The following is a 21,333-nucleotide window of genomic DNA, read 5'->3' as shown; positions in this document are numbered from 1 at the left end:
CCAATCTCTCACAATTTAAAAAATACTCTGCTTTTCTATTTTTCCTACCAAAGTGGATAACTTCACATTTCTCCACATTATATTCCATTTGCCATGTTCTTGCCCACTCACTTAGCCTGTCTATATCCCCTTGAAGTCTCTTTGCAACCTCCTCACAACTTACATTCTCAGCTAGCTTTGTATCATCAGCAAACTTGGATTTACAGGTTGAGTGTCCGAAATCCGGAGTTCCGAAATTCAGCATGTTCTGGAATCCGGATACCGGGCCGATCCGTGGCGGGGTCGTCCAGAAACCGAAAAATGTTTCGAAACCCAGACTTCTCCCGCCTCGGTAACCTGACCTCGCCCGGCCCTACCTCGCCCTGGCCCTCGGCAGCCCTACCTCACCCGCCCTACCTCGCCCCGGCCCTACCTCACCCGCCCTACCTCGCCTCGGCCCTATGTCACCCGCCCAACCTCGCCCCTCCCTACGTCACCCGCCCTACCTCGCCCCGGCCCTCGGCGGCCCTACCTCACCCGCCCTACCTCGCCCCAGCCCTACCTCGCCCCAGCCCTACCTCTCCCGCCCTACCTCGCCCCGGCCCTTGGCGGCCCTACCTCACCCGCCCTACCTCACCCCGGCCCTATCTCTCCCGCCCTACCTCGCCCAGACCCGACGCGGCCCTACCTCACCCGCCCTACCTCGCCCCAGCCCTACCTCACCCGCCCTGCCTCACCCGCCCTACCTCGCCCCAGCCCTACCTCACCCGCCCTACCTCGCCCCGGCCCTACCTCACCCGCCCTACCTCGCCCCGGCCCTACCTCACCCGCCCTACCTCGCCCCGGCCCTACCTCACCCGCCCTACCTCGCCCCGGCCCTACCTCACCCCGGTCCTACCTCGCCCCGGCCCTACCTCACCCGCCCTACCTCGCCCCGGCCTTACCTCACCCGCCCTACCTCGCCCCGGCCCTACCTCACCCACCCTACCTCGCCCCTGCCCTACCTCTCCCCGGTCCTACCTCGCCCCGGCCCTACCTCACCCCGGCCCTACCTCACCCGCCCTACCTCGCCCGCCCTACCTCTCCCCGGCCCTACCTCACCCGCCTGACCTCGCCCCGGCCCTACCTCACCCGCCCGGGCCCTACCTCTCATCGGTCCTACCTCGCCCCGGTCCTACCTCGCCCCGGCCCTACCTCACCCGCCTGACCTCGCCCCGGCCCGGCCCTACCTCACCCGCCTGACCTCGCCCCGGCCCTACCTCGCCCCGGCCCTACCTCTCCCCGGCCCTACCTCTCCCGCCCCGGCCCCACCTGGCCCCGGCCCCACCTCACCCCGGCCCAATCTCGCCCCGGCGCTCGGCGGCCAGACCCCTGGCCTGACTTCGCCGCTAATTCCTCCGCCCCAGCCCTCGGTGGCCCGACTTCACCCCTTGCCCCGGCTCCCCCCCTTCTCCCCCCTCACCTCGGCATGCCAACCTCGCCGCCTTACCTCGCTGCCTGACCCCACCTACCTTGGCCCAGGCAAAGACGTTCCAAAATCCAGAAATACCCGGAATCCAGAATGGCCTCGGTCCTGAGGTTTCCGCATTTCGGATGCTCAACCTGTAATACATTTGGTCCCCTTATCGAAATCATTGATACAAATTGTGAATAGCTGAGGTCCAAGCACCGATCCTTGGGGCAACCCACTTGTTACATCCTGCCAACCCAAAAATGACCCATTTAGTCCTACTCTCTGTTTTCTGTCCATTATCCAATCCTCAGTCCATGCTGGTACATTACTCCCAATCCCATGGGCCCTCATTTTGTTCAATAACCTCTTGTGTGGTACCGTATCGAATGCCTTCTGAAAATTAAAATACACCACATCCACTGGTCCCCCCTTAACTGCTAGTTACAACCTTAAAAAACTAACAGATTTGGCAAACATGATTTCCCTTTCATAAATCTATGTTGACTCTGCCCAAACCTACTATTATTTACTAAGTGCTTTTTACCACTTAATAATAGATTCTAGCATTTTCCCTACTACTGATATCAGGCTAACTGGTCTGTAGTTCCCCATTTTCTCTTTCCCTTCTTTCCTAAATAGCAGGGTTACATTAGCTACCTTCCAATCTGCAGGAGCTGTTCTAGAATCTGTGGAATTTTGGATGATGACAACCAATGGTGGAGCTGGAAGTCACGCGCTGCGTATAACGGGTACCGATACCGCCCGTTCTGCGGCATCAATTTCTAGCCCCATGTCTCCATTTTGCATATATAAAACAATCATAATTTGAGGAATTTAACATTTGCAGCTCAGAGAATAACAATTTAATATAGTTTAGTAAAAAAGAAATGGCCTCAGTAAAAGATTAGTTGGTTTTTAGTGAGACTTGAGCACATAAATCCAGGCTGACACTCCAGTGCAGTGATGAGGGAGTGCTGCACTGTCGGAGATGCCGTCTTTCAGATGAGATGTTAAACCGAGGCCCCGTCTGCTCTCTCAGGTGGACATAAAAGATCCCATGGCACTATTTTGAAGAGGAGCAGGGGAGTTATCCCCGGTGTCTTGGCCAATATTTATCCATCAACATCACTAAAAAAAACAGATTATCTGGTCAATATCACATTGCTATTTGTGGGAGCTTGCTTTGCGCAAACTGGCCCTCGCATTTCCTACACTACAGCAGTGACTACATCTCAAAAGTACATTATTGGCTGTAAAGCACTTTGGGACGTCCTGAGGTTGTGAAAGGAGCTATATAAATGCAAGACTTTCTTTTTTTTTCTTTGTTCTTTGGAGTATTATCTGAGATCGTGCACACTTTAACCGCAAATGTTGATGCACAAGGTTGGGACGAATGCACTTTATTTCTTTACATGACTTATTCAGCCTCTGGAAACTGGGACCGGCAGGCCTTCGTCCAGAAAATGTGCCACTCACAGCTTCAGCTCCAGGATTGTTTAAAATATCCAACTCTGACTCATCCGGATTATCAACATTGCTAAACAAAGCTTAATACCAGCAATGAAGAAATATCTCCAGCTTATGTCTCTCATTGGGAGGGGTGACGGTGTCTGCTGAATGTGAAAGTAGGAAATAAAATCCTGCCTTCAGATAACCCTGTGCATTCTTGGGCTGCTGTGTCAATTCTACCTTCTCAACTCTGACAAGCTTTTAGTTTCACGTTTAGAGAAAGTTATTTTAGATTTGGTCTAGTGACGTAATGTTAGCTTATACTAAATCAATATGGTACACCCAAGTAGGATGGATCTCGTCTGTTCTCTCACCACAGATGCTGCCTGGCCTGCTGAGTGTTTCCGCCACTTTGCTGTTTTTGTTTCGATTTTCCTGTATCTGCAGCATTGCGGTTTTGGAATCTTGCTGCGGTCTGCATGTCAGTTGTGGCGCAGTGGGTAGCACCCTCGCCTCTGAGTAAAAAGGTTGTGGGTTCAAGTTCCACTCCAGAGCACAAAATCTAGGTTGACACTCCTGTGCAGTTCTGAGGGAGTACTGTATGGTCGGAGGTGCCGTCTTTCAGATGAGCCATAAAACTAAAGCCGCGCCTGCTCTCTAGGGTGGATGTAAAAGATCCCATGGCATTACTTAGAAAAAGCACAGGGGAGTTATCCCCGGTGTCCTGGCCAATATTTATCCCTCAATCAGTATCACTAAAACTGATTATCTGGTCATTATCACATTGCTGTTTGTGGGAGCTTACTGTGTGCAAATTGGCTGCCACGTTTCCTACATTACCACAGTGACTACACTTCAAAAAAGTACTTAATTGGCTGTAAAGCACTTTGGGATGCCTGGTGGTCGTGAAAGGCGCTATATAAATGCGCCTTGCAACGTGTTTCTAGATAAGAATTTTAAAATCTCCATTAACCTTGTCTGCAATCTGCAGGGAGACACTGCTCACAAAGGATAGTCAAGTTGCCAGTCTTAAAAGCTACCAATGTAGCTAGCACACTCTGTCTATAGTGTAGATTTAGGGAGCTACACAAAACAGCAGGTCAAAGTGATCGACAAGCTAAGGAAAGAGCATTTTTTTTGTTTACTCAAGCAATGATGGAGCTGTAAATAATGCACATTAAATAAGTCCTCATAGCATATCAGACATTCTGACCATGCTGGTATGAGTTTGACTCTAGCAAACTGGTAGCATAAATGTGGCCATATTAGGTACCAAGTACTCGAGAGGTAGGTTTCAGGCTATAAGTGCCTAGAGCTCGTGTCAATTTCATAAATAACCATGTAATGCAAGACCTTTGGATAAATTAAGCTCCTCCCAATTAAGGCGCAAAGCACACAAGGTCACACTGATTAATTCTGCCTTCGAGATCTGCAATAGACCAAAGCAGTTTCACTCTGGAGAGAGGCAGGAAGAGTTGAGTGTTATACTGAAGAGTAATATTAGACTGTCCAACAATGTCCGGAAAGGTACCTAAAGATGAGTTATGTTAGCAAATTATTTAATGCTTCTTATAGCTAATACGATGCCACACCAATTATCAGACTGAATTAATAGCAACATCCGGACATTACTGCGCCTACTGCTATCACAGAGTTAAAGCATACTGTTACTATATTTTTAATTTTCACATCAAATCAGAAATAGTACATTTTAGATCAAACATACAGTTGACTGCACTGGAAGTCTGCTGCCAAAAACAACCACATGGCCTGCTCTTACTTGTAGTATGCAATGTTCAAATCAAGGATCATGCTGCAATAAGTATTGGATGTCACCACAAAAAGATTTATTTCAGGATGCAAATTATGGGATTCTATACTCGAGTGAAACCCAATAATCCACCCGAGCCAATACAATATTATATTAATCTGTATATATCTACCTCCCCAGTAATTTTCTGCTTTTCCTTCTCTCCCAGGTTGGAAGTCAAGCAAATGACTTGCCCCAAGTTGTTTGTCGATGCCACTCCAGTTGCTCACTCGAAGGCATCCAGCACTGAATTGTTCCTTGTTGTACTAATATATTGATCCAGAAAGCACATCGCAGAAACCCATCGCCTTTTTCCCCACTAACATTACTGTTTCTCTTATTGAATTATCATCTATCTCTTGTAAAAGAAAAAGTGGAACTTTACGATGAAATTTGGAATCAGCTTGATATTTTCCCCATTATAGCAAAACCATGCCTTAGATAATCACCACAATGTACAGATTTAATTTAACATACATTACTCTCAATTTTAAAGTAAAATATAAATGAACATATGCTTTTATATTTCAACAAACAGCTTTTTTCAGACAATTCTTTGAAGACAGTTTGCCAATTACATTGTTTAATAAATACAAGCTATGTACTTCCATGTGTAAATGGAGAATTGTTTCTGTTTTTATACAGGTTCTTTGGCAAGTCATGCTAACCAGTAGGAAAGAAATGCAATTCTTAGAAATTTACTAAACTTATCGTAGCCATGGCAATAGTAGGAACTCTACATTTAGCCTCAATATTCCTGGTCTAGGCAAGAGGGAAAAAGAAAATAGTTGGGATTTCCAGTCCTGATTGCCATGCTGAAAAGTGTATGTGGGTGGATATTGGGCGGCAATGCAATCAATCTTGGCTCCAATGGGTAAATCCCATGGTAATGCTGACTGTCTGGGCTCATGCCTAAATAATTACAACTGGGCTGTCAGCCGTGGCTCAGTGGGTGGCACTCTTGTCTTAGAGCCAGAAGACTGTGGGCTCAAGTCCCACTCCAGAGGCTTCAGCACAAAATCTAGGCCGACGTTCCAGTGCAGTACTGAGGGAGTGCTGAACTGTTGGATGTACCGTCTTTCAGATGGGATGTTAAACTGAGGTCCTGTCTGACTTCTCAAAAAAATCCCATGGCATTATTTCAAAGAAGAGCCAGGGAGTTCTCCCCGGTGTCCTGGCCAATATTTAACCCTCAACCAAAATTGTTTAAAAAAATTATCTGGCCTCTATCTCATCGCTGTTTGTGGGACCTTGGGGTGCGCATATTGGCTGCCGTGTTTCCTACATTACAACAGTGACTACACTTCAAAAGTACCTCATTTTCTGTAAAGTGCTTTGGGATGTCATGAGGTTGGGAAAGGCACTATATAAATGCAAGGCTCTTTTTCTTCTTTTACTGGTGAGTTGTTGTTGAACTGTGCCCCAGCACCGACCAACATCATTAGAAGTGGAGGGGAGAAAATTGGAGAAACTTGCAAAGAAAAAAAGCCATGCAAGTTTAATTTAATTCTCTTATTGGCATACCAAGTTGACATAAATTCAGGGAAATGAGCTTCCTCTATGGCAACTGATAAATGGGACTAGGAAGCAAGACCCCAGCTGAGTTTTCTCGGCAGCAGAAGCAAGCAAGACAAAAAAACGAATCTACCACTCTGCATAAACAGTAATATATTACATGCTAAGATAATATAGTAATGCGTAATCTTAGTGCTCAAAAGTAACATTGTCCCTGTCCTTGGCATCACAACAAGATCTCTGAAACATAATGATCCCAGTACATTATAACATGCAACCATATTAGAAGCAGCTGCTGGATAAGTCATAGGTTTCAAAATAACTCACTTGAACAGTTACTCTGCAAAGATACATCATTATATATAGGGTTAGGGTCAAAAATGTCCTTACAGCTACACACTATTCAACAGTTTTCACCTTTTCTCCGGGGGTGGGTGGGGGCAGGGGAGGGGGGAAATTTTAATTTGGAATATTACAATGTCTCTTTTAACTCAAATATAAAGAAGAAATCCATCACTGAAAGATTTTCTTTCATAAGCTCCAACACCTGCAAAAGTAGAATAATCCACTCACCTATAATGGAATGAACTCTTACAGACAGCTGTGTCCGAAGGATTAGGGTAGGTCGTCTCCCTTTGCTGAGTAAAAAAGAAATGATTAGTTAGTCAACTAGAACCCCAATGCTTTCCAACACTTCCTTTTAGTGTACAGTACCAGCATAAACTCCTCTGTAGTGAAAACATGCACCAGTTTAGCAGCAAATGCATATTAATATTACTGCAGGCTATTTTGAGACAAGAAATCGTTACAAATATTTCTGGTGAGTATAGCTTTCATATAGAAGTGATATTTATGTGGCCTGGAGGATCCACAAAACATCAGAGTAGCGCTTCATATCATTAGTCCAAGTACCGATAGATTACACAGGAAAATAATGGTTTCTGAAATTTCAAAAGGGTTTCTGCAATGAGGTTACATGTTTTTGGACTTCGAACTCTTTGGACCTCCCTGCCACTGAAGCTGATCTAGCTGCCGTTAAAATGATGTCAGCATAGAAAAGGCATAACATTTCACATTGAGATTTTTCATCGTTATTTTTTCTTCACAAAGCATTGTGGAATTGAACTACGTTTATCTGTTGTGTTTTAAAACAAAGTGATGTCGCACAGCCTTAAAAAGACCACAGGCTGCAGAAATCTGGAGGTGATTTTCAGGAAGAAAATCAATTTGTTGCCTCATCTCAGATACTCCCAGCAAACATGCTTAACTCACATGATGTCCCTTCTTGTTGAACACTGCATTTAATTTGGGGGGGGGGGTGGGTGGTGGGGGCACAGTGACAGTCTTGATTTGCTGCTCTTCTGGACAACCCCCCAACTTATAGAGGAACAGGACACAAAAGAGCTAAATATTGACAGCTAGGCCCTGCAAAGGCTGCAAAACCATCCAGGTTTTAAATAGAGCTGCAAGGGCAAGCTTTGACCTGGCTCAGGAGTAGAATGCAGGAGAGTATGAGTTTTTATAGAAGTCAAACAAGACTACCCAGTGATGTGGGGAAGATAGCATGTTCATTATTTTGGATTATTGGAGAAAACAAGTTGTACTGATTGAATTAAGTGAGCCTGATCATAATGTTGCTCTTTATGTTCATTTGATATGATATAAAGCAGCTTAACAATTTGCATCTGGCCTTATCTTGCCAATTCTATTCTCGGTCCACCTTCTAAGTCTTTGGAGTTGCACCTGGAGCCACGTGAAAGAGATGACTATCTGCCTCAGATCACAGGGTGGTACTATCATTACACCCTGGGTTCGCTATCATATAATTAGATATTGGGCAGTCATCATCATCATAGGCAGTCCCTCGACTTGCTTCCACTCTAAAAGTGAGTTATGTTACAGATGTTTAGTGTAAGGTCCATGCTTTCGTACACCTCGGTGAAGATGTTGACGATGGCTTGGAGTTCGGCCTATGAATGTGCGCAGACGCAAGCGTTGTCCATGTACTGTAGTTCGATGACAGATGATGGGACGACCTTGGATCTAGCCTGGAGGCGACGAAGGTTGAACAGGTTCCCATTGGTTCTATAATTTAGTTCTACTCCAGCGGGGAGCTTGTTGAGAGTGAGATGGAGCATTGCAGCAAGGAAGATCGAGAAGAGCGTTGGTGTGATGACGCGGTCCTGCTTGACCGCGGTCTGGATGTGGATTGGGTCTGTAGTGGATCCGTTGGTCAGAATCACGCTCGGTCATTCAACCAGGAAACACGAAGACTGGTTTGATGAGAATGACCAGGAGATCCAGGAGTTAATAAGCTGCAAGCGCAAGGCATTTCTGAACTTAAAGCAGCAATCCAATTCAGCAGCAGCAAAGCAGCTCTACAGGCACTGAAGGCTGAGGTCCAACAAAAAACCCGCGACCTAAAGAATAAATGGTGGGTGGAGAAAGCATAGGAGATCCAGCAGCTGGCCGACAGCCATGAGATGCACAGTTAAGTGCACCTATGGCCCAAGCACCAAAGGTCCCACCCCACTGCTGGCCAAGAACGGAGTGGCACTCATTAAGGACACCGAGGCAGTCATGGCCCACTGGAAGGAGCACTTCGAAGATCTCCTTAACCGAGACTCTGCCTTCGACTTGAGTATCCTCGACTCCATCCCGCAGAATGCTACCCGCCACAATTTCTGCAAAACCCCCAGCTCTGCACGAGATAGAAAAGGCCATCCGTCAGCTCAAGAACAACAAGGCATCAGGAGCAGATGGAATCCCCACTGAAGCACTAAAGTATGGCGGAGAAGCACTATTGGCACGAAAGCATGACCTCATCTCTCTTATCTGGAAGGAGAAGAGCTTGCCGGGAGATCTCAGAGATGCCATAATCGTGACCATCTTCAAAAAAGGCGACAAGTCTGACTGCGGTAACCACAGAGGAATCTCCCTGCTGATGGCCACTGGGAAAATCATCGCAAGAATCCTCCTCAACTGTCTTCTCCCTGTGACTGAAGAGTTCCTCCCTGTGTCACATTGCGGATTCCATCCACGAAGGGGTACAAGAGAAATGTAAGGGACAGCACCAACCCTTGTACATGTCCTTGTTTGACCTCACAAAGGCCTTTGACACTGTCAACCATGAGAGACTACGAAGCTTCCTCCTCCGTTTCGGCTGCCCCCAAAAGTTTGTCAGCATCCTCCGCCTGCTCCACGCCGCCGTGCAATTGGGCAGTACAGATAACCCCTAAATGCAAAATGCTCAGACCACATATAGGAACGACTAGCATCATTGTACTTGAGGGAGGAGCTAAATACCCTAAACTTGTCCCATTACATTTAGAAACTGTGCATAGAATAATCAGTTGTACTAAAATATAAATCAGCAGGCAGCTTCTTAAATACAGTAAATCCTCTCATATCTGAAGATGTACTGCTTTTAAAAATCATCAGCAAAAGACCTGGGTTAAATTCTACATTTTCCTGGGATGAGATGTGGGGAGGAGCAGCGGAGGAAGAAGGGGATCAACAATCTACGACATGCTCTTCCTCATGGCTCCTCAGTCCCCATCCAAACACAGATTAGATTCCTTCTAATTGTGTGGGAAGGATATCCAAACCCACAGGAGATCCAGCCTGCGGATAACTGAGTAAACTTTCCACTTTGGCTGCAATCGACGGGCAAATTGTGCCTCGAATTACTTTAGTTTTGAGAAGTGTTTTTTTTCTCTCATTTCCGCTTAAACTCATTTGCATATTGCTGAATGCACAACCTGCCACAAAGTAGCGCATTTGGGCAGCGGTTTAGAACATTTTGTTAAACATATTTTGCTTTAAAAATATTCCTGGATATATTTAAGAGTGCTAACTTGGTGCAGTTTGATTAATACAGCTGGAAATTGGTTTATTACAAAAAAAATAAGCATGATAAACACAATGTCAATCCACGACCTGTGAGTAACCCAATTTTAATTCATTGAAAATGACTTAAAAAAATATACAGAACCATTTGCTAGTTATATTGGGGTACAGTCATCCGTTTTAGTAAATTTAAAAAATATATATTCCAAAACTTTTAAAACGTGCCTATTAGTGTCCTTCCGCCCAAAACAACCAGCTTAATTTTTAGATCCTTCTCAAAGTTCTGCAAACGAGCACAATTAGCAGAAAGTCCCAATGGTGATTAATTCACCCTGGGGGCATGGCCAGTTTTGTGGGCGGAACCGTATTCCGAGCAAGGTTTTTAAAACTGCCGCAAAAGACTGCGGAAATTCGAGTTGCGCTGAACTGATCGACAGTTCAGCATAGAAGCTTCATTAAGATAGTAGTTTTATAACAGTCTGCATATCGAGAATGAAAAATGCACTATTGGAATAATAATAAATAACTTTTATTTATATAGCACCTTTAATATAGTAAAATGTCCCAAGGCACTTCACAGCAGTGTTAACAAGACAAAATGTAAATTTGACACCGAGCCACAAAAGAAGAAATTACAGCAGATGACCAAAAGCTTGGTTAAAGAGGTAGCTTTTAAGGAGTGTCTTAAAAGGAGGAAAGAGAAGTAGAGAGGCAGAGAGGTTTAGGGAGGGAGTTCCAGAGCTTAGGGCCCAAATAGCTGATGGCACGGCCACCAATGGTTGAGCAGTTATAATGAGGGATGCTCAAGAGGGCAGAATTTGAGGAATGCAGACATCTTGTGGGGTTGTGAGGCTGAAAGAGAGTGCAGAGAAAGGGAGAGGTGAGGCCATGAAGTGATTTGTAAACAAGGATGAGAATTTTGAAATCGAGACATTGTTTAACCGGGAGTCAATGTAGGTCAGAAAGCACAGGGGTGATGGAATGAAGGAAAGAGGATGCTTCTCCTCAAAGTGATTGGTGTTGGCACTGTTCAATAATATGCTTAATATTCTGTGATAAGCTGTTCACTGAATTGAAAATTGCTTCCACTATAGTACAGCAAGAAATTTCCAATAGGAACACTTTTTAAAATGATAAATGGAAAACTGAAGTAATGTTCTCCCAAGTCAATACCTGCTACACAATCTGTCTGGGACTTTGCTCTTAAACCAACATATGAAAAAGATGTTGCAAGCAATTACAGGCTGGAAAAAGACAGTCAGCTCTCTCCCAATCAAGTAGCCCTCAGTGATACTGTGAAAGATGCAGCACTCGCAGTATAAAAGAGCACTTTTGTCATTTAACTGTGGGTTTTTACATCAGAATGTTCTGCATACTCCACAATATAACTGCAATGCTCCTTTACACTGTACCGTAATATTCCGATGCAAAGGTGTTTTTTGGTGGGGGGAGGGGGGGAATGAGGAGAAGAGATCCAATGCTCATTAATGATCATAGAATCATACAGCACAGAAGCTGGCCATTCGGCCCATCGTGCCTGTGCCAACTCTTTGAAAGAACGATCCAATTAGTCCCACTCCCCTTGCTCATTCCCCATAGCCATATAATGTTAGGAAGGATCTGGATTTCCCTCTGTGAGTGCCCAGTGAATCATGCCCAGATAAGTTGAGGGAAGAGTCACACCCCCCGTCCCAGTTGCATAGTTCAGCACCAGTGCCACAAGTGCATCTCCTGCAGCATCAATGTGAACTTTTAATTGCACAGGGCTGTCGAGGGAGGTGGAGATATTCAATCAGTCAGCATTCTTGTTCCTGATCACCAACCAGCAGCTCCTTCTGGGAAAAATATGTGGCCACTGAAGTAAGAAGATTGAACTCTGCAAGGTTTGGGAGAATGTGCAGCATCAGAGCTGACATTCACCAGCTAAGCTCAGACGTAAAGAACAGCCAGTTGGACACAGTACCGGAGGGCTGCTAGAACCCATGGAAATGTAACCCAACATGACTCAGCACCTTGCGCAGGAAAAAAAAATCAAAATAATTGCTTTGTAAAATTGCACACACACAAATCAACCTCTTAAGGATAAAGCCAGCACTGGGCCTTATTCTGGAGCATACCGTTCCTGCTGTATAATTCAGAATTATGATCAAAGCTGGGTTTATTTGGTACAGACTGTGTGACAGATCACATGCAGAAATGAACAATCCCCATTTGACTGGCTGATGTAACTCAGAGTGCCACACAACAGTTTTCAGACTTCCTAGTCAAACCCTGAAAAATGTGCTTGTACAGCATCACTTCTGGCAACATGTGGTATTTTAAGTCTCCAGTTTCTTCGTTGTGGTGGCATTTCATACCATTTTCCATGCTTGTTATTATCAACAATCTTCTCACAATTACACGGACACACGTAACCAAACTATTTCAGTTTAAATATATTTTGCTGCCCCGTTGCAAATTTGCACACAAACCTAAATAAATACCGTTGAGAATTCAGGTCAAGAATTATTTATTTGATTTTCCATTGCTATCTAGCAATTACTGTTTAATTTTGCTCGAAATAGAGTTTCAAAAAAAGTCTCTTTGATCTGTTTGAAGCAAGAATGAAAATTAGGGCATAAAGTCATTTTTTCCTTCATGGATCGCCAACATTGTCCAATCATGCTGCACTTTGAACCCCCGCACTCCTGTAAAGAGAGGCCTTTTGACTACACGTTTCCACAATCATTTTAACTTAGCAAATCGGTCAATCCTTAAAGCTTACTCCCCAGTCCCCTTAAACCAGGCAAGAAGAATTAATCAGGAGTTGCAAGCTATTACATTGGGGAGTCACTGAAGGTCCAACTCTACCTACCTCAGGAAGCAGGCAGAAACAATACTAGTATAATCTTGGCACCAATTTATTATATGTTGACAAATGCAAAATTGTCATATCTAGATAATTACAATACTTTTATACTGCAGCTATTTAGATAATACCTACCTAGATAATACCTACACAAAAGCCAGCAGAGCTGAGCTATACTGCCAGTTAGGCATTGCTCCTTTGCCAGGCAAAGCTCAACTCACTGCCACACAAATGGCAGTTGCCTGTTCAATGTTACTGAAGAGGCAATGGGAAGGTTGGTTCTTTATCAACATTAGAAAGGCTAAAGATAAAGTTTAGAAGTTCCAGGAGGCCCAATTTTTCAATTCACTTTGCACCAGCTGTGGTTATTCTCCAAGTGCTGTGAAGTGAAAGTGGTGCGAGACAAACTCCTCAATGGGCTCTTGCACTACATCAGAATCCCATTATGGGCAAAGAGTGAAGGTAAATATTATCTGCAAAGTCAAGAAAGAGCGGGAAAGTATTTTACAAAAGAAGTGAACAGATAGAATACCTGTAGAGTGCGACGTCTTTTAAACATTGGGACCAACCAGATGTACCAGACTGGTCTTTTCTGGTCTGGCTTGTTTTTATGCAATCCTGGTGACTTTGCTCCCGGGTTAGAATTGTTATGTGTCAATGCAAAATGGCCACTTGCCAAATAATTGACCTATATGACAAGTAGGGAATGTTATGTGACACTGTTATATTGAGTCAATAATTATGTCGAGCTCCACTGCTTGTTGAAAAGTAATTATTTTTAATTAACTATAGCCATTCGCATTTGATCAGCTGCAGTGTGCACTTCCGGCAATAACCAAAATGGTTGACTGTGACACAACTGCTTAAAGAATTTCACCTGCCTGAAAATCTAATAGAATAACAACTGCGTTTCAGAAGCTGCGCTCATTATTGCCAAAGCAGACCAACCGTGGTTGAATCATTAATCTCTATGACACTAACACGTTTTTTTTCGGGGGGGGGGGGGGAGGTGGGGGCGCGGTGAGGGAGGGGGGGGTGAGTATAAAGACATTTTTAACAAAAATAAAATCACCAATATCAAAAAAGTATGAAGTGCTCACAGAAAGCCATCTGCAAAGCCCTGTTCTGAGAAAACGCCATCATTTGAAAAGCAATCCAACACACTGAAGCATGGTTGCTAAGGGCAGTTCAAAATTCTTTAATTCTTTTTCTCAATGTTTGCAACTCTCAGAATGCAGACTGAAATATTAAAATGATCATGAAATGTAACTGAATGTTCACCCACTTAACGATAGAATAGTTGATAATATACAGCAGGCAAGTCATATTGATAGAGAGGAACATTAGGTAACCGTTGATTAAATCAAGAGTTTTGTAAATGGAACCGTTCCTTTTGATATCATTTATAGGGTTCCACTGTGCAGCCTATTTCAATTTGTTTCATTCCCCAGCATCCAGTTGGAATGTACTGATGTGGTGCAATACCAGTGCAGTTGCTGGAATCAGTCTGCTTGGACATGAACTGCAGGCTTTTTTAATGATCTTTTCCCGGTTCCTAACAAATATTTGCTAGTTTGCAGTTTTGCGGCCAAACACTACCACAGTTGTCAAAGAGTTTGGTACATGCTCAAGAGACACATTGGCTCGTGTACAGGACAAACTTTAACATGGACTTGTTGGGCCAAATGGCCTGTTTCTGTGTTGTCAATACTATCTAAGGTAGCTCCAGGAGGCCCATGGGGAATGTCACTGCTGTGATTCAGAAATTCTCCAGACAATTTTGAGGTAGCAGATGTCAAGCCGGACCCTTAGGACCAAGCTGCAATGTGAGTCAGTGGGCTAGATTTTCAACTTGCCGCTCGAGTGTGAAACTGCCGTTGCAGATCAATTGCCCGTTATAGACAGCGCCCAATCTTTCACTCCCATTAACTTCAATGGAAGTTCATAATCCAGCCTTCAAAAGAGAAGGGAAGCGAAGAAAATGGTCTGGGAAAATAAACTGAAGGTATTGAGCTATGTGATTAATGGTACCCAATTAATTATTTTGCATATTCCACCAATCTACATCCTCTTTTACTATTCATAGTGACAGAAGTACAAAGAGTTTCGGAGTGTCCTTAGTGTTTAATTTGGACGTGGGGGAAACATCAAGGAAGAAGAAAAGAAACAACCAAGGCTGAAAATAAATGCTGATGTGCAAAACTGCATCAGGTTTAAATAAACACATATTTTAAGTTACTTAGCAACCACTTTTTAAATACAACCAGCCCTAAAGTCTCTTCATCTGGCTCAGTTGTGGCCAGGGATTCAATATATGGCTGGAAGTAGTCCTGACATGCCCATCGCGAATGCTGAAAGTAGTCACAGTTTCATTACTTTTAAATTAGTAACACAATCTTTGGCACTTAAAGCCATAGTTTTAGATATAAAAAGTATTCCCACTGTCTTTTGAAAGAGGTTTTACAAAACAAGTAAAGTCCCCTTCTGTTTTCCGATCAGTGTCACAGTTTACCAAAGTTACTGGGAAACCTAACTTGGCAATACATTTATTTACGAGCTCGTATTTAGGGGTCTTATTTTTGCAATTGCTCAATTAAATCCGTGTGTAAACAGAAATCACTGCATAAGTACACTGAACTTGGCTATTTAAAATGCAGGGCAAGGATTTTTCCTTTGTATTCCTAATTTTGTATCAATAGAACGAGTACTCATACAGAGCTTCTGTAGATGTCCCACTGTTTCCTGCAAGCCATCGTCTGTATAATGGGCAGGGCAAGTGATTCGACATAGCACAACATGCTATTATCTACACTTATTGTGCATCACCAGAGTATCAAGTTTACGAGTAGTAGTTGTAAAAATGTTGAGGCAGTGAAAATGGTGGTGCTGCAGCAAGTTCAAGGTACGACAAATCACTTCCCTAGAAATGGATATTATGGAATTGTAACACATTAATGGCAAGGATGACTTGGCAATATTGGGGCAGAAATTCCAGCCTCCCAGGTCCGTACTGAGTGTGTACGGACGTGGGAAGGCATCGCAAAAGCCGGTTTTCAGTGCACAATGCTCCAGCTTGACAGATCTTCTGTATCTCCACAGCCAGGACATTTGCAAGGGCAATATTGCAGTATTTACCCATTTCTTGCCCAGCAAATGTCCTGAAAACTCTTGTGCCTGATAAAAGCAGGTGCATAGCCTACTTTTATAGGCATATGAGTTTTATAATACACAAAAACATTTTAAAATAAAATTATAAAAATGCACTTTATTGTTAAAAACCCTCCCCACTACGGTAAGTTTATTTTAAACCATAATTTTAAAAGTTTTTAAAAATTGGAAATATATATATTTTTTATAATACATAAATAACTTTAATTTAAATTAATGTTAAATATGTAGTGTAGCTTTTCTACTTTTTTATTAATGTTCTGTGTACTTTGGGGGAGTTTCTCATTCATAATAATGAGAACTCCAACTTACGGAGTTCCCATTATTATGAATGAGAACATACTTTACCTTGATTGGCTGCCCAGAGCCATGTGACTCCAGCTCTAGCTCTGCGCACGTCCTGACGTGCACGCGCTGCGACATGCAGTCAGTGGAGGCCTCAGGACCGGGAACTCGCGTGGGTGCGGCAGGAACAGGTAAGTGCACTTCTTTTTTTAACGTTTTCCCTCGATCGCCCATGGGAAGCAGCCGACCGGGATTTCTGGGCCATTGGTTTCAGATCTCCAATGTGCTGCAACGCAGGCTAGGAAACATGTTTCCACCTATGTGGTCACTTCCAGATCCCAACTGTGCTGTCGTGAGCCACTGCTGTTGAGAAGCTGGGGAAGGAGGGGGCGGGGAGAGAGGAAACAAAGAAAATCAAAAGGTTTATCTCTTTAAGCTTCTTTGCCACAACTTCCAGCAACCAACTACAAGTGTGACTGACAGCAAAAATGAACAGGTTTCTCTCTCAGTCAGGGTAGGCCTGTGCTGTAGGGAGACTATGGGAAAGGAAGTTAGGACGGTAAAAATAAAATAACCATAAACTTACTCAAATTTGCCTAAAACTTATGTGCAAACAGAAGCAAACCGAAAATACCACAAGGTAACACAAGATTAGAAAATAAATATTGTAGTGAATCCCTGTTACGGGCAATAGAAGAAGATCGATTGAAAAGCTGCATATAGTCTGGTTTGCATACAACAGGTTGTATACCATCATTAATCCGAAAGGGGAAACTCAGACCATGAAATCTACATGCTAGACAAAACAGTAATAGTGATGTAAGCAAATCCTTGATGCAGCCTAATGCTTACATCATTATTACTATTTTGTCTAGCATGTAGATTTGATGCCTACCCACATTTAAGTTTCATCAGTGGACTGCTGAGAAAAGCCACATGCAAGTCGTTCCCATATGTTGGAATATTTCGTTAATGCAGCAACTGTAACATAGAATAACCCAGCACGATTTAGAAACTAAATTCCATTTGAATGAAAAGCAGAAGCCAGAGACCACGACAGAAAGTTTGCCAATGGGTGCATTCTCGAGCTCAATTGATTGCCTACCGAACATTCACATTCCACTTGACTTGCTCTTTTGCAAATGCTCGCAATCCCAATTGAACCACAGCCCCATTAGCTTCACTTTGCTAGCTTTTATATTGAACAGTGCAATTTATTAAAGCTGTATCATCATCCCTTCGCTGTTGCTAGGTCAATATCCTGGCATTCCTTACCAATCACCATTTTGGGAGAACCATCAGTACAAGGATGGCAGCAGGTCAAGGAGAAGGCCCACTGCCACTTTCTTATAGCACATAGGGTTAAGCATAAAGTACAGAGTTTCCAGCATTGCCCTCATCTCAAGAACCAATAAATAAAATTAAAAACTGCTGACTTCCATAGCTTTCTACTGTCTAGTTTCAACTCCATAATTTGGACAAACTGATCACAGGCATCATTCCAATCTATTCCACTGATGGTGTATGAAGAGATTTAACTACTTGCACATGTGCAGATCAAACCAATTCAAACCATTATTTTACAGCACATAAACTACCACGTAAAAGTAGCTCTGACTCTGTAAAGGACAAGCAAAATTGTTGAGTTAGTTGCGTCTCTAAAACAATGTGGGGTTGTCATTGACTAATATTGTTTCATATTAAAAAAATACACAACTTATTTTCTGCAGTCACACATGAGAACTTCTCTGCCTTGCTGCTGTTGCAAGACTTTCAGTGTGCCAGGTTCCACAATATTATAAACAAGGCAATAGTGCCATTCGTGCAGTATTAGCAGGGAATAGTTAGTCATTACAGGGAAATTCCTCATAAACTACACGGAGCTCAATCTCAACAGAGGTCAAATCTGTCACAGGAATATCTTTACCAGTTTATCAGAGGAATTCAAAAGGAGAATATTAATAGATCTGTCAGCGACAATGCTAACCAACATAAATACTCCAAATAATTATATTGTTAAAAAAGTAAACATATGGTACTAGAAAAATGGAAAAAATGTTGAACTCTCACTTGATATCAGATTGCCCTGGAGTGATGAAATATCAAGCAGAGTTGCAGAAGGGCTGAGCACTCAGTAGTTAAATGTTAGATCCGATTAGTCTGGCCATTTATTTTCACATATGACACTGATAATGTTTCCTTACCCAACTTCATCATAGAATCCTTCAAGGTCATCCCTCTGTTCATCCAGTGACAGCTCCAGATCCAAATAATTCCCATTCGGAGCTATCTGTAGTGCACAGTCTTCCAACTTGACAGAAATGAGAAATAGAAAAATTAAAACACTTTAATTATATGGTCAGAAAATCTAATATTAAAGAGAAGGCTTGTGCAGGGTAACAGTCATATTAGATTTGGTGAGAGGCATGCTATGACATACAGAGGGGGATTAAGAGGTCCGAACTTCAGTAATTCAGAAGGGATCACTTCACTTCATTTCAACCAGATTGTGACTGTCAGTAGTGTTTGATCCCCTGCACATTTATTAGGCACAGCTCAGAATTGAATATTTTCCTAAAAATATACTGTCTTAGTATCAAAAAGTTCAGGTCCCAAGAATTTCCTGATCAATTTGTTGTTACATTGTCGCAGTGTACAATTTGACGCATGAGATTCGCAATAGCATGGCAGTTTATGGGAGTGTGAACCCAGTTTTATACGTAGAACAGACTCGTTTCCCATACCGAAGGGACATCAGAAGACCCATTTCAAAAATAGTTCCTCGGTGGGCAGCTCTTAAATGCAGCAATATAATGACTGCTACATTTTCTTTCACTCGATAATAAACTTCATAAGTTAACTTAAAATTAATAAAGGTCCAGTGAGACCAAGTTAGACAGTGGAATTATAATGGGAAGAGAAGATAGAGGGGCCAAAATTGATGGCCTTATGGCCCACTGCCACCGATATTCCTCTGGTCGAACAGCCCAGTGACACTTTCTTCGTGGCCTGGAGCGGGCGGGAGGGGAGAGCCACCGGGAAGTGCCCGCCAATGTCAGCGGACGGCCGATGCGCGCAAGTACACTCCCGAGATGCCATATTTATGCGGGCGGGAGTCGGCTGCAGGACGGCAGTGGTCCGCTGAGTGTAGGCAGTTCTGTCCTCAACGGTAAGTGTGAAGATGCTGTAAAAAAGGTTAGTGAAGTTTATTTAAATTATTTCTTTACAGGTACTTACCTGGATGGGGTCCCCTGAGGTTCTTCGACCCTCCGTGGGCCCGACTCCATCCTCGGTGGCACTTGGACACCAAGTGCCTTTGCCGCTGAGAATGAGAGCTCCCGCCGGCTGCTGCCCAGATTGGCAGCATACGTTGCAGATTTGCCGCTTGCCAACCTTCGAGGGACGTGGGTGAGGAAAACTCTTCCCAAAGAACCGTCAGGGACCTCGGTGGCACTTGGGCGGGCGGAAGCCTTCAATAAATTCGGGCCCAGAGAATTACAATATGAGAATAACCTTTATTCCAACTTCCGTTTTGTCCCATTAAGATAAAGATGACTCTGACCAGTTGTGGAGTTCTACCTTTGACCCATCCCAAATAAAATGATTCTCCACATCAGCAGAGCCAGCTCACTTAGAGAAGAAATGGGAATATCGCTTAGGCCAACATCTTTGACAAGTTACGGCCTGTGTGCAAGCTAAGGCTCAACACTTACAACTAGGCCTCGCTATAATTAGGAATGGATACCTACTCAAGCCCCTCACTGCCCCTGCAGGAAGTAGCAGTTAGGTAATGCCTGGCTTGGGTTTTTTAAATTTGTAAATCACAGGAGGCAGGGAAGACTAAAGGAGGGCCTGGAGCATTGAGAGAGAAGGAAATAGCGAGAAGTCTGTATTTTAACACAGTTCGGATGACGAGTGGGGGATGAGAGGAACAAAACAAGTTTAGAAAAGCACTGACAGTAGTAGAGATAAAATGGAGATGACAGGAAAACAGCAGCAAGAGAAAACTTGAATAGTAAGAAAAAGCAGATTGTAACCTTGCATCTTGCTTTACCCTCCCATACATGCCAACTACTGATAGTTAGTGTCTGCTAATCCGTGTCTCCTCAGTGCTGCTCTTAGCTCTGTCCCTGGTCCCCAACAAGACTGCTGTTGCTGTGGGATATGGAACTCTGCCCTCTGCTATGGGTGGGACGCTCCGGAACTTCCCCTGTCCAGCACAAATCCACCACCGGAGTAGCAGCACCTGGGAAGAGCCAGGATTGGCGCTGATGGGAGGGAGGGAAACAGAGAGGAATGAGGATACTAGTGTAATTTGATGGGTAAAGCAGCCTAAATTAATGGGGGAGGGAAAGAGAGAAGAATGTGTTGTAATCTGAAAGGGGAAGAGTGCCAGTGAGACGTACAAGATCCTGAAAGCTTGTTGAGAAATGTGTAGCTTAATAGTCTTCTGAATAAGACATTATCCCTTTTACTGTAACAAAGTGGTAGTATTATCAGCCTATTCTATCTCACCTTTTTAAAAAGAAAAAAAATAGATGGTCACTCCTTTTAGTTTGGTGCAGCTCTAGTACAAGTGCATTTAGTTCTGTTTATGTTTGTTTGCTCTACCACATGACAGTAATAGCAACCATTCAGTACAGCCGTTATGGAAACAAAGGTCACTAAAGGGCAGGCAAGTTGTTTTAATCATGTCACGCAGGTATGTTAAGATTCTGAAATCATCGGGATCAGGGGCCCCAGTATTGATTCTGGCAACTGAACAGCTGTACAGAGTCAAATGTCACAATTTGTTAAATTACTCAAACTGTGATTAACTGCATTCTGCATCACTTCAGTAATCACTATTCAGTTGCAAGGCGCAATCCCCTTCCTGGTGTGGCGATGAATCATTGGATCTGCATCCACCATATTGATCAGTGCTTGAACTGCACTGTGAGCCATCTACAGCAACAGGAGTCGGCCATTCAGCCCATC

The 21,333-nt window shown here is 43.6% G+C and overlaps 1 protein-coding gene across 2 annotated transcripts in view; it reads right to left on the bottom strand.

Annotated features, from left to right (window-relative positions):
* Positions 1 to 21,333, bottom strand: part of fhod1 (formin homology 2 domain containing 1) — a 447,258-nt gene that overhangs the window by 393,100 nt on the left and 32,825 nt on the right. For both annotated transcript variants that reach the window (XM_070897918.1, XM_070897917.1), the window contains exons 2-3: positions 18,561 to 18,667; positions 6,780 to 6,844 (exon numbers count right to left, since the gene is read on the bottom strand). In XM_070897918.1, coding sequence (XP_070754019.1) covers positions 6,780 to 6,844; positions 18,561 to 18,667 — 172 coding nt within the window. The remainder of the gene's footprint in view (positions 1 to 6,779; positions 6,845 to 18,560; positions 18,668 to 21,333) is intronic.

The sequence above is a fragment of the Pristiophorus japonicus genome, chromosome 13 (genome assembly GCF_044704955.1).
Source record: "Pristiophorus japonicus isolate sPriJap1 chromosome 13, sPriJap1.hap1, whole genome shotgun sequence".
NCBI classification, from domain to species: Eukaryota; Metazoa; Chordata; class Chondrichthyes; family Pristiophoridae; genus Pristiophorus; species Pristiophorus japonicus.
This window is presented reverse-complemented; position numbering and strand designations above follow the sequence as displayed.